The following is a 12,991-nucleotide window of genomic DNA, read 5'->3' on the forward strand; positions in this document are numbered from 1 at the left end:
TTTGGTGATTGCTATTCTGAGTGAGGTTCTTTCAAACACTCGTCAGTATTCCATTCATGAATGTTGTTTTGGTTTTTGCTGTTATCGCTATTCTGACTGTTGCCGCTTACTCCTGGTTCGGCAAAACGGTCGGATAGATTGTTTGATCGGGCTCCCGAGAAAATAGTCCCATTTGCTTCAGCGATCTGCCATTCATCGTGAGTAAAGGGGTAGGGCTTCAGAGAGGTCCCACTGTACTCAACTGGCTGGCCATCAGGATAGTCGGCAGAAGATGGTGATGGTTTGTCACTATTAGGTGGACCGGCATTTAAGGCCTGTTCGACTGTTAGGCCATCAGCTGCTGCTGGCGCTTCATCATGTTCAAAGGGATGATCGTTTTGGGCAGTTCCAGTGTATTCAACGGGAAGGGGGGCTTCAGCAGAAGGGGGTGATATTTCTTCTTGATTACAAGGATAAGTCCCGCTGTATTCGACTACTCTTCCAACGGGCACATTCTTAGACTGTGGAGGCGTTTCAACATACTGACATAGCATGTGTTCCAAGTTTTTGATGCAAGTATTGGCGGTAACTAAGGCGTTCAAAGCCCTCTTAATAGACTCATTGCTGGGTATCTGCGGAGCATTTGAAGTTGTAATTTGTGCTAGACTGCATTGAATCTCGTGAATGCAGGCTGAAACCTTAGACTCACCAACCCCTTGATTACGCACCTCACATTCTAGAACCTTCAGCAGTTCCAGCACTCTTTCCACTGTGTCAGGCATGGTGCTTGTCGGTGTAATTACTTTCTTTAGAGCATTTAGTAATGCAATAACCATAGTTTCAGTGTCATTTTCTGGAAAACAGACATTTGGTGTCATGCATTGAATGAATTCGCGAAGTTTCGCTATTACTTCGTTCAGCTGAGGCGTCTCCTTAATTGCACCAAGGCCCTGGTCACATGCATCCTGCAGTTTCAGTAGAATCTGTTGAACTTCAAGGACAGCTGCACCAATATCGGACTGTTGCAAACCTTGCTTGGACACCTCACATTCAAGACATCGCATAATCTTTTCCAACCTTTTCAAAACCTTGTCATCAGGACGCACCAACTGGAGTGCGCCCTTCAACATTTTCAGTAAGCCTAAAATTCTCAATTCCAAGTCACAAGTTGGAAAGTTGGCATCATCTTTGATGTGCTGGATGGCCCTTTGAAGTATTACTACGATCTTGCTCAAAATAGGCGTCTCTTTTAATTGCAATCGACAGGGATCCAAATGATTAATCGCTCTCGAGCTATTAATTTTTTTAATATATTGTTGCACTTCGCAAATACTATCTATCAGTCTCGAATTGTGCAAGCCTTGCTTCAATATTTCACCTTCAAGACTTTGCAGTTGCTGTGCTACCTTCTCTGAAGTACTGACATTGAGAATTCCCGACTGAATATTATCCTTCAGAAATAGCATTATGCAAATAATCGTGGATTGAACATCGCAATCTGGAAACACCACGTCTGGTCTGCTGCAGAGGAGGAGCTTTTGAATCTCCATAATAATGTTTGAGAGTTGAGTCGTCTTTTGCAATGTCATATCATGTTGGGTAGGTACGCACTGTCTGTCTATAGCGGCTTCACTGTCCAAGATTTGAAGTATCTCCTGAATTTCACGTATTTTTGGCAGGATATCCGAATTCTCTCCAACTTGTCGACAGATTTCACTTTGAAGACATTTCAAAATTTTACCAATTGTCTGAAGCTTGCGTGACTCAAGACACTCAGTTTGAATTATATCCCTTATGATCGACAATGAGCAGGAGAGCGATGATCCAAGATCATGGCGTAGAGGAGCTGCATTTGGTCGCATGGAGAGAATAAGCTTTTCAAATATTTCCATTAGCCTGCACAGTAGAAGTGACCCCGTGAGTTCTTTTTCATTTGGACGGATTACAGTTGATTTGTCCACAAATTCATTGCATTGACCATTGGTCCTCTGCTGTAATTCATGTACAGTGCAGGCTTCGGAATCCAGGTTATCCATTGACTTTTGAATATCCTGTAGAATATTCACTGTACACATGATCATGCACTTGAGGTCACTATTAGGAAATTGGGCATTCGGTTGCATACACCGAGCGAGATTTTGAAGAAGCTCTATCCAATCACGCAACTGGGGTGAGTCTAAGAATGTAGGCGAATACGGAGAAGACTCTGCTTTCGAATCTGCATTGTCCACTGCATGTCGCGATGCCGACCTCGTTGTCGTGCCGCATTCAAGGACTGTTGAGCCTGCTTGTGCTGGACAATTCACCGTCGATGCACCAATACTTTTCATGACTTTTTCTATTTCACACGCTGCAGTACGTAGCGATTGCATCGTCTCATCGGCTGATGAGAGGCAGTTTCGTTTACAGGCAGGCAATGCTGCCTTACCGCTAGTATTTTCCCTTGACATACTAGATGCTGGAGTTATCAACTGGTCGCAAGTACTGTATGGCCCGAATTGCCCACATCGTCGGTTACTTTCTGTGGAAGGATTGTAGACGATAGTTTGTGCTTCCATGTTGAATGGACATTGAACGCGCCTTTGAGGAGCATTGGATTTCGTCTGATCACACCACTGGTGCTTTGAATCCTTCGACACGTTGCTCAACGGCGAAGGCATGCAAGCGAGCGCCTTTAAAGATACTTCGTTATTCAAGGCTTCTTCAGGCGAATGCATTGCTTTGATTACCTCGGTCGCACTCTGTTTCAAGCGCATAATAATTCTTTTAATGCTTTCACCACTGGAACCCAGCTGAGAGTTTTCATTGGGCGGACAATCCAGGGTGTTATCTTTCGTTGCAAAGGCTGATTCACAATCAGCTCCCACAAAATCATTCGAGTTGGTAAAGTTTAAGGTTTGTAATTGCGGTAGCCGATGACCTTCGCAGCCCTCAGCTTCACACTTTGCACCTCCTGCTTTCATCAGAACTGCTTCCGTTGTCATTAATTGCAATAGCACTTTGTTCTGATCCGTAATCATGTAATTCTCCACTCAAAGAGCCCTCCCTCGGATCAGAACCTTTCTGCATTCTAACCCACAGTGCCCACACCACACCCTCTGAAAATCGATACAATCGCTACATCACGTGATGCGACTGTAACCTCCACCACCAATTTCCTTACGCCTTCTGTGACGACGACTAAAACTTAGTTGAAAATAAGTACAAAAAAAAATAAAAGACAGAATTTTGAGTAGATATAAGGAAACGTGGGTAAGTAAATAAATATTTATTTTAGTTATCGCAAAAATGAATAGGAAGTTTCCAGAACAGCCATGTGCTCAATTCTGGGGAAAAAGCAAGTCGTCTCTTTTCTGAAAGTTGTTATTCCCATTGAAGCAAAAGTCTCTATCGTTTTGCCCACATGTGTCATTGCCCACGAAATCACGGAGAACATATTCCAATTCTCGAATGCATTCGTCCATTGTTTTCACAGTCCTTCCGACAACATCTTCCAAGCTTTCACCACCACATACCTGTTCAGAACCAGATTTTTGATTACAGACCAATTGCTTGACCTCGCAGATGGAAGTCAAAAGATTCGATTGAAATAGGCCCTGCTCACACACCTCACATTCAAGGGAATCCAAAATTTTCTTAAGCTTCCCCATAACAGATGGCTGGAGACCTTGACATTGGAGAATGTCTTGCAAAATTTTTAGGCAGCACAAAATTGTTGACTCTAAATCACAACTCTTAAATCGAATGTCTGGTTTCAGGAATTGGACAATCTTTTGAAGTTCTGGCACCAAACAGCGCAGATTAGGTGTCTCTCTGAGTGATGATGAATCGCAGGGACCAGCACCACGTTGCTGATTTGAGCTTCCACACGCACTGCCTTGGTTTAGCAGCTGTTGAACCTCACGCACCTTGGCTAAAAGAGCTGATGCAGCTTCATACTGTTTGCAGAGTTCACTTCCCAAGCACTTCAACATAGTTCCTATCCTCTCCACTGCGCCAGGATCCGCGCACTGAATGATCGTCTTCAGTGTCTCCAGCATGCACATGAGAGCCGACTGTAAATCACAACCACTGAGTTGTGCATCCGGTTTAAGACATTTGATGAGACTTTGCAACTGATTTGTAATTCTGCATAGCTCAGGTGTCGCCTTTAATGAGGTACCGCATTGGTTAACATCGGCTTGTCCACCCGAGGTCCCACAACTCGATCCACCATTCAGCAACTGTTTAATCTCTTGAACTTTTGCTGCAAGAGTAGGATTACCTTGACCCTGATTGTATAACTCGGATTCCAGACATTGCATCATCTTCGGAACCTTCTCCACGGCCTTGGGATTGGCGGATCCTGACTGAATAATTTCCTTCAGTTGGTTAAGTAAGAATAGGAGAGTTGATTCTAAGTCACAATTTGGGATTTGCAGGTCTGGTTTCACACACTGGATGACATTTTGAATGTGCTTGACCAAGCAAGTCAAAAGACGTGTTGGCTTTAGAGAAGAACCGCGTTGATCGTTACCGCATTGGAAGGCACCGTGTTGCTGATTGGAGCCGCCGCATCCATTTCCCCTGTTTAGCATTTGTTGAATCTCACGCATCTTCGATAAAAGCTCCGATGAGGCTTCACGCTGTTCACAGAGTTCAGTTTCCAAGCACTTCAATATAGTTCCTACTCCCTCCAGTGCACTGGAATCGGCACACTGAATGATCATCTTTAGAGCTTCCAGTATGCACATGATAGTAGATTGTAAGTCACTACCACCGAGTTGTGCATCCGGTTTAAGACATTTGATGAGACTTTGTAATTGCTTTATAATATTACATAGTTCAGGTGTCGCTTGTAGTGTGGTACCGCATTGGTTAACGTCGGATTGCCTGTTCGAGGGCCCACAGCTCGATCCACCATTCAGCAACTGTCGAATTTCACGAACTTTTGCTACAATAGCGGATTTACCTTGACCCTGATTGTACAACTCTGATTCCAGGCAGTGCATCATCTTTGGAACCTTCTCCAAGGCCTTGGGATTGGCGGATCCTGACTGAATAATTTCCTTCAGTTGGTTAAGTAAGAATAGGAGAGTTGATTCTAAGTCACAATTTGGGATTTGCAGGTCTGGTTTCACACACTGGATGACATTTTGAATGTGCTTGACCAAGCAAGTCAAAAGACGTGTTGGCTTTAGAGAAGAACCGCGTTGATCGTTACCGCATTGGAAGGCACCGTGTTGCTGATTGGAGCCGCCGCATCCATTTCCCCTGTTTAGCATTTGTTGAATCTCACGCACCTTCGATAAAAGCGCTGATGCAGCTTCAGACTGTTTACAAAGTTCCCTTTCCAAGCACTTCAACATATTTGTTATCCTCTCCAGTGCACTAGAATCCGCGCACTGAATGATTGCCTTCAGAATCCCCAGCATGCACATAATAGTCGACTGTAAGTCACAACCCGAGAATTGCGCATCCGGTTTGAGGCACTTGATGAGGTTTTGCATTTGCTTTATAATATTGCACAGTTCAGGTGTCGCCTGTAGTGAGGCCCCGCATTGGTTGGCATTGGTTTGGCACGCGTCAAATTGGTTGGAATAGCACTGGTCACTCGGGTTGAGCATTTGCTGGACCTCATGGATTTTCGCTACGACTTCAGACTCGCATGGACGCTGTTTGCACACTTCGCTTTCGAGGCATGTCATCAGTTTTGTTATCTCCTCCAGCGGCTTGGAATTGCACCCATATGATTGAATAATTTCCATCAACTTGTCCATTAGGAATGAAAGATTGGCTTCAAATCCACAATCCGGGAATGCTGTATCTGGTTGGCTGCATTGAACGATCCCCTGAAGTTGCTTAATAATCTGAGCCATTTGCAGTGTTTCGGACAGATCGGCACAGCATTGATCGGAGTTGTTAGGGTTGTTCGGATTGGCATTCGATTCCCCATTGTTTAGCATGAATTTTTGGAGTTCATTTATCTCAGCTGCTATTTGTGAGCCTTTTCCACCCTGTCTATTTAGTTCACAGGCAAGGGACTTCAGCGTCTTATTAATTTTTCCTAATTTATTTGAATCCGGACGATCTGTTGAAATAATATCCTTCAGCATCGCCAATGTGCAGCGTATGCTTGATTCGAGATCACAGTCTTGAAATGTCGCATCTGATTTGATACATTTAATTTGTTTTTGAAGGCATGCTGATGCTTTGTTCAATTGGGAGGTGGGCTTAAGTGGCTCTTGGTCTGTAGCACAGTCTACAGCTTTATTTTCTTCATCTATCGGCTCCTTACCCACTTCGTCATTCCCTTGCGAACCCAAGAGTTTGTATATATCATTTAGCACCGAAGTTAACATTTCATTGATCTCATCAGATGAAATTTCATCCCGTTTACACTGAAGTGTCCTCACTGTCTCTTGCATGTTTATCAGCGTAGGATTACCAACTAGATTGGTATCAGTAGGCTCTGGAGCATCCACTACTTCCTCATTTGGAGCAGCACTTTCTGTTTGATCGTTCTGGGTTATATTTTCAGTAGTGGGTGCACTCCCATCTGCCGTGCTGTTCACTTGCCCTCGCAAATTCTTATTTAAATCACATAATTGCATTTTTATATCGCGGATCTCCTTCAAAATTCTTCCCTCTCCAGTAGACGCTTGCGCGCACACTACACGCGAAATCTCGCCCACACTTGTCTTCAACTGTGCAACAGTTCGTTTTACGCTCTCTGCATCAATGTTGCCTCGTCCTTGGTCTTTATTCGTAGCACATGTATTTGCGTTGTTCGCATTTGAGACACATGACTGTATTGGCTCCAGGCAATCCGCGAGTTTGCTATTAAGATTGCTTTCTCCGCGATCTCCGTGATTTCGGCTTTCCATTTTCATACCTACCAATTCACGCGGCTGATCTCTTCTGTTCACTGTGTCCCGGCAGTTAAGTCAAGACACCCCTCAACTCGCAGTGGCCCTCAAAGCGTACTTCCAACGATTGTTATGAAAATCAATATGTCAAATGTTTCACGTGACAAACATTCGGACATCCAAGTGACAGTCTAAGCGTCTTAACACACACTGTTCTAAAGAGCACTTATCAGAACAACGTGAAATGGAAAGTAACAAGTTTAGATCGAATCATTTATTAATTTTTTTAAATTATTGGGTTTAACTTAAAAAGAAATAATAGTTGTGGCTTTTTCAAGACCTCTTTTTGCGGAGTCTCGTCACCATTTTTTTAGGCAGTTGGGTCTCGTTCACTGTAGATAATGTTGTTGAGAGTTTCCTGCATCAGACACGCTTCAGGAATTGGCCGCTTCCTTACACTCAACTTCGTCTGCCAATGGACTGGCTGTTTGGCTAATTCCATCCGGATCGTTATTGGTATCAGCATTCAGTGGGGCACTTTGTGTGTTCTCTGCACCTTCCGCAACTGCTGGTCTAATTTGATGAATATGATTAGTATTTTCAAATTCGAAGGAGTTTATTGAGCCAGTTTCAGCGTTTTCCTCCACTTTGGTATCGGTTTTAACTGCCTTTGCATTCATAACCATTTCCTCCAACTGACGCGTATAAGCAGCGAGCACGGAGGTCCCTGCGCCCTGCCTAGAGAGCTCAATATCAAGACACTTCAAAACTTCCTTTGCCATTCCCAAATTGGACGAATCGGGATGGTGTAACTGCAATAGGTAGGAGAAAACGCATAACAGACTACATATCTTAGCCTCTAGATTACATTCTGGAACTTGCAGGTTCGGCTCAACACGTCGAATGAAATTCTTCAGGCAAGACATCACCCAAAACAAACTTGCAGTGGGCTTAATAGGGTTCTGACGATCTTGTTGGTCAAATAGAGGAAGCTGTTTCGAAGTAGTAAGTTTGGTTTCAAATGTGTCCAAAATGTCATCCAAATCGTGCAGTACAGAGAGCAGTTTTCCTTTGAACTCTAATAAGGTTAATCTGTCCCGTTTACAGAGAAGTGACGTAATCTTTTCTCGAATGTCGGCAGTCAAAGAAAAATTTGATTGACTTTCCGTCACAGAATTGTTAGAAGCATCACTTAGAACTGCTTCCTCCTTCTTCGGGAACACATTCAACAGATGACCGCTCAAGTTGTTTTCATTTCCTTCATTATCCTCTGTCAAAGACTGTTTTGCAGTGTCATGAATTTCCTTATCTGGAGGATCAGTTTCCACCTGAAATTCAGGATCCATATTGCCATTTAAAAGTGCATTCTCTCCAGTTTGCTCATTTTCTCGTGTACCATCTTCGCACTCCATTGGAGCAGAATTTGATCCTCCTTCGTGTTGTGCTTCATTTGCATCCTCGTCACAAGGCATGTCTTCTGTTTCCCCTTTCATTGGTTCATCGTTCATTAGTGTTTCGCGCATTTTCTCCAAATTTGAAATTACCCTTTCTTTCACCTCATCCTCCAGTAGTTCCAGCTCGCTGTACAACTTACACATCATGTCTTTAAACCTTGTATTGAGATCAATATCCGGCTTGATGGCGTCAGGGCGCATTATGTCGAAATCTTCACTCAGTATGCCTGCTGAAAAATTTTGCGTCAGATAATCATTTTCATTGGCCAATGAGTCACCATTTACAAGGTTTTCTAGACATTTGACCAGTTCCAGTGCTTGTGGGCCAAAACTTCTGTTTCCAGAACAGTTTCCATTAGCCAAAATATTCTTCAATTCATTTAATAATATCAAAACTCTTTCAACATCGTTTTCGAACTCTTTTGTCTGATTTTCGAACGACATCGCTGATCCAAGAGCACAGAACTGGTCAAACATTTCTGCTTCAAAGGCCTTATCCGAATCATCATGGAAGGGGCACTCTGTTTGAGTCTTCGGTTTCATTGAGTTGCCGCAAAGATTTGTAGCTTCCTTACTGATTTGAAGATTATCGCATCCAAACACCTGGGGCTTTTGGCATTCCAGCTCTCGAGGATTGAAGTCGGTCATTGAAGTTGGTGAGAAACTGAATTCGCATGGCTCTTGCTTCGTGCACTTCCTATTCCTACCAAGTACGTCGTTTCGATCCACATTTAATTTTATCCCCAAACCTGTTCCACAGCTCTGAGCCGAATTCCGAAGACATTTGCATTGCCTTACCAAGTCTTCACTCAGTTCGGATAACTGTGATTTCAAATTGTGTACTTTATTTATCAGCCCCTCTCCAACAGGACAGGTGTTCAACTCCGAGCGCAGCAATTGAATGATAGCATACACACATTGTTTCAATTCAAACATTGTGCATTTTAAGCCTTCCTGGTTAAAGCCCACTGAATTACACATCGTGCCCGTGTTTAGCTCCATCAAAGATCATGGAATTAGCCACGTGTTAAATGTATGAATATTGGCAGGAATCGATGAAGCGGCCGGGACACGTGATCTTGAAAGCTATATAACTAGCTAAATTAGAGGGCTCCCTTGAGATGGCCAACTTGAGATACACTATTTGACTGGTTTACAAAATATGCATAAATGTACTCAAAGATGGGAAAAAAAGCAAACAGAATTATTTAAATAATGGATAAAAATAATGTTTTTATTATTAATCAAACTATCCACTTTTAATTTTAGACAATTCAAAATCGAGAAAACGGAATGTTTAACCATCAGCGCGTCTTTCTAAGCGCATTCAGACACCGGTTAAGATAACCTTCACTTTTCATTGTACTACTTCGACTTCGGCTCCGACTTAGACCTGGTTTGCTGCTTCTACAGATTTCGCTGCCGGTTGTAGGGGGAGGGGAACATGCTGTGGAAGCTGCTGCACGTGCAGAGTCAATATATGCTTCAATCTGTATTGTGTTGCATCGACTTCGATTTTGACTGCTGCTTTTACAGATTTTACTGCCTCTTGTAGGGGAAACAGAACATGCTGTAGAGGGCGCTGCATGTTCAGAGGGAATGTATCCTTCACTTTGTATTGTACTCAAACGGTTTCGACTTCGACTATTGCTTTCGCGGATTTCGCTGCCTGTTGTAGGGGGAGGAAAACATGCTGTGAAGGGTGCTACATGTTCAGAAATAATAGATTCTGCAACTTTTTCCATCTTCTTTCCGTTTATTTGTCCAAGAATTTGTTTTATTTCCATGAGAAGGGAAGCATTTTGTCGGTCTGTCTCTAGGACACATTCAATTTGACCGAAGATGTAAAACATCTTTGAAATCGTGCTATCTCGAAGTGTAGAACCCTCCATCTCCAATGTCTGTACGACACCCTTTAGTTCCGCTAAAATCAACGCTACCCGTGAATTGATCGCCTCAGCACACGCGACTGCCGGTGACTTGTATTCGACCTCCTCCGCGCAACTTCGAGCAGGAGCATTGGAACACTCCATATTTATGCACTGCTCGTTTCCTGTGAGACACATTGCTTCCACATGATTTTGACAACAACTTCCAGCTTCTCTAATACATCTTTCTATCGCATCCAGGATTACCATTATCTTCTCATCATACATTTCACTCGGAACCGTCCCATCTGTGCAACATAAGGAGTGCTCAGATTCACAGGAATATTCTTCCTCTTTGAGAAAGTTAACACCAGCAGCCATTAGTAACTCTTCCACCTCGGAAATGGCAGCCGCCTGTGTTGAAGCCCCTGCGCCTTGCTGACAAAGCTCGGCCTCCATGGATTTCAAAATACTTCCTATGTTCTCCAGAATATCCGACTCATTACACTTTGTTTGCAAAACCTGTTTCAGATTGTTTAACACACGATCTAGATTTGGTCCGAAATCATAGTCGGAGAGCTGCGCCGAGGGTTGCAGTGATTTAATAAGATTCTGAAGTTCCGTTAATAGACTGCACAAATTTGGTGTTGCCATGATTGCTACTTGACACTCATTGGGATTTTCACTAGTCATTTCTTCTTGAGGTGTAGGGGGCAGTCCACACGTATCAAACTGTTCAGGTTCTGCTTGAACTTCGCAATCGGCGCAAAGATTCATAGAGGCAGCAAGCTCTGTCTGTTGACAACTTTGCAGTGCTTCTAAGGTTTCGCTTATTTCCTCCAACATCGAAAGTACTTTTGCTTTAATATCTTCATCGAATGACTGTAACTCGCAATAGAGCTCACGTAATAAATTTTTTATTTTTGCGTTAATAGATTCATTTAAATCTTTTCCTGGGGGAAATTCTGAGAGATTAGAAATAGTGCTTACGCATACAGAGGCTGCAGAGCCCTTGTGGCTTGATGAGTCGGGATGCCTCCGTTCATCCATCATACAAGGTGGAAGAGCTATTGGATACGGCGGCGCACAGTTATATTTCTCACTCAATTCCCGGAATGCCATATTATCATCAGCTTTCACATCCGGATTACTAAATTCAGAATCTAGAAGTTGCTTCAAGTTACAGACCAGCTCCAGAGCTCTGGCCTGGTTAAGACTAGATTTATCAGATGAAAGAAGGTATTCTAGATCTTGTAAAATTTGAAATATACGCTCAATAGAAGTTTTTTGGTTTCCAGTGGATACCACAGATTGTGTGCAAGTATTAGCGCGATCGTCCTTTTCGGTAGCAAAATGAGCACAAAAATGATCTGATTTCTCATTTTCATAACAGACTTTCTCTGTCGCTATAGCGTCATCGATGGAGGTCTTCAGTCCTTCTACTTTATCTAGCAGGAACTGATTAATGTTTGCTCTTCGAACTTTAGCTTCTTGGGTTACAACATCACATTCTAAGCACTGTAAAGCCTCCTGGCACTCCATGACTGGAGAATCACTTTCAGACTTGTATTCACTTTCACCGTTCTCCTCAGCTTTCAAACTCTCGCACGGGGAGTTGCACTTGGGGCAAACGGGAGGTGATGAGGAGCAACCGAGTCCCGCAGTTAGTTGCTGGAGGTGGCACTTAATTTCCTCAATGTTCTTGCTCAGTTCTAACTTGGAATCCTTTGACAGGTATGACGAATGAGCACACAGATCTTGGGGAGGACTGTTTAAACACTGATTTTTCAGGCCTTCACTCAACTCACACAATTGTAATTTCATACCCTGTATTTCTTCTAGTAGTTGTTTTTCGATAGTTGTAGCGCTGACCTGGGAGCATAATGCACGGTTGACTTCGTCTACGTTCTCCCTTAATGACATCACAGTTCTTCGAATGCTATCCTCATCAAGACTGGGACGACTACTTTGATCTACTACAGAATAACCAGATAGATTCGATGCCTTGTTCAATGATGAATCACGTGGGTGGCTTTCAAAATGTAACGGATCAGCAAAATCTACTTCAATGCATTTCGTGCACACATCATCTTCTACACCCGGGCCGTAACTATTCGATTTTGCACAGTTCAAGTCAATACTGATTTCAGCAATTACGTCCTTTTTGGGCTTTGGTGAAAGGCAGATTGATGTTTCCAATGTGCGCTGGCCGGACTTATGGCGGCAATCATAATCCTCATTAGAATTACTACACTCTAAAGAATTCCATTTGTTGAGAAGCGGCATCTTAGTAAAACGAAAGGAACTAACTCCAAAAACCCCCTCTTCAAATTTTGAATTATCGGCGGTTTGAAATTCTGTGTTCAGAGTGTCCCTTCCTTCATCACGTCTGTGGATAAAAGTGGACTTAATCAAGTCAGAGCTACCGTCCATCATATCCCATGGGATAAAACACACGTTTAACCACATGGGTTGCCTGAATCAATAAGGCAATCCCGTCACATGATGGGTGGATACATACACATGAGAAATGCATTCACCAAAATGAGACGACACATTCATTGTTGGGGAAGGAAACGCAATGAAACCTAAGTGGATAAAACCGAAATTTAAGCTCCAAATTACATCACAAACTCGAGCATGCAAAAGAAAAATTAAAAAATAATACATTCACGATTGATCAACCTTAAAACTGCAGGAGATAAGCTTCATATGATGTGCAAAGGCCATTATTAAAAGAGAAAAAATATTTTACTAGGATATCAAATTTAAAATATGGGCAGAGTTTTATGTAGTAATGACAACCACCAATACAAGTGGTGGCACCCATCACTCCACATTT

The 12,991-nt window shown here is 42.9% G+C and overlaps 4 protein-coding genes across 4 annotated transcripts; all 4 read right to left on the reverse strand. All coding sequences in view use genetic code 11, as the record gives it.

Moving 5' to 3' along the window:
- Positions 1-11: 11 nt before the first annotated feature.
- Positions 12-2,942, reverse strand: EGR_08171 (hypothetical protein; the record flags this gene model as incomplete). The annotated part of the gene is made up of 1 exon (XM_024497420.1): positions 12-2,942. One exon carries the CDS (start codon positions 2,940-2,942, stop codon positions 12-14), a length of 2,931 nt encoding a protein of 976 aa, XP_024348130.1.
- A 357-nt stretch (positions 2,943-3,299) lies between these two features.
- EGR_08172 (hypothetical protein) lies at positions 3,300-6,851 on the reverse strand (the record flags this gene model as incomplete). The annotated part of the gene is made up of 1 exon (XM_024497421.1): positions 3,300-6,851. The coding sequence occupies one exon, from the start codon at positions 6,849-6,851 to the stop codon at positions 3,300-3,302; it is 3,552 nt and encodes a 1,183-aa protein (XP_024348131.1).
- A 410-nt stretch (positions 6,852-7,261) lies between these two features.
- EGR_08173 (hypothetical protein) lies at positions 7,262-8,929 on the reverse strand (the record flags this gene model as incomplete). Its single annotated transcript, XM_024497422.1, has 1 exon — positions 7,262-8,929. One exon carries the CDS (start codon positions 8,927-8,929, stop codon positions 7,262-7,264), a length of 1,668 nt encoding a protein of 555 aa, XP_024348132.1.
- A 656-nt stretch (positions 8,930-9,585) lies between these two features.
- On the reverse strand, positions 9,586-12,585 carry EGR_08174 (hypothetical protein; the record flags this gene model as incomplete). Its single annotated transcript, XM_024497423.1, has 1 exon — positions 9,586-12,585. The coding sequence occupies one exon, from the start codon at positions 12,583-12,585 to the stop codon at positions 9,586-9,588; it is 3,000 nt and encodes a 999-aa protein (XP_024348133.1).
- Between the last annotated feature and the right edge of the window lie 406 nt (positions 12,586-12,991).

The sequence above is a fragment of the Echinococcus granulosus genome (genome assembly GCF_000524195.1).
Source record: "Echinococcus granulosus chromosome Unknown EG_S00098, whole genome shotgun sequence".
In the NCBI taxonomy this organism is placed as follows: domain Eukaryota; kingdom Metazoa; phylum Platyhelminthes; class Cestoda; order Cyclophyllidea; family Taeniidae; genus Echinococcus; species Echinococcus granulosus.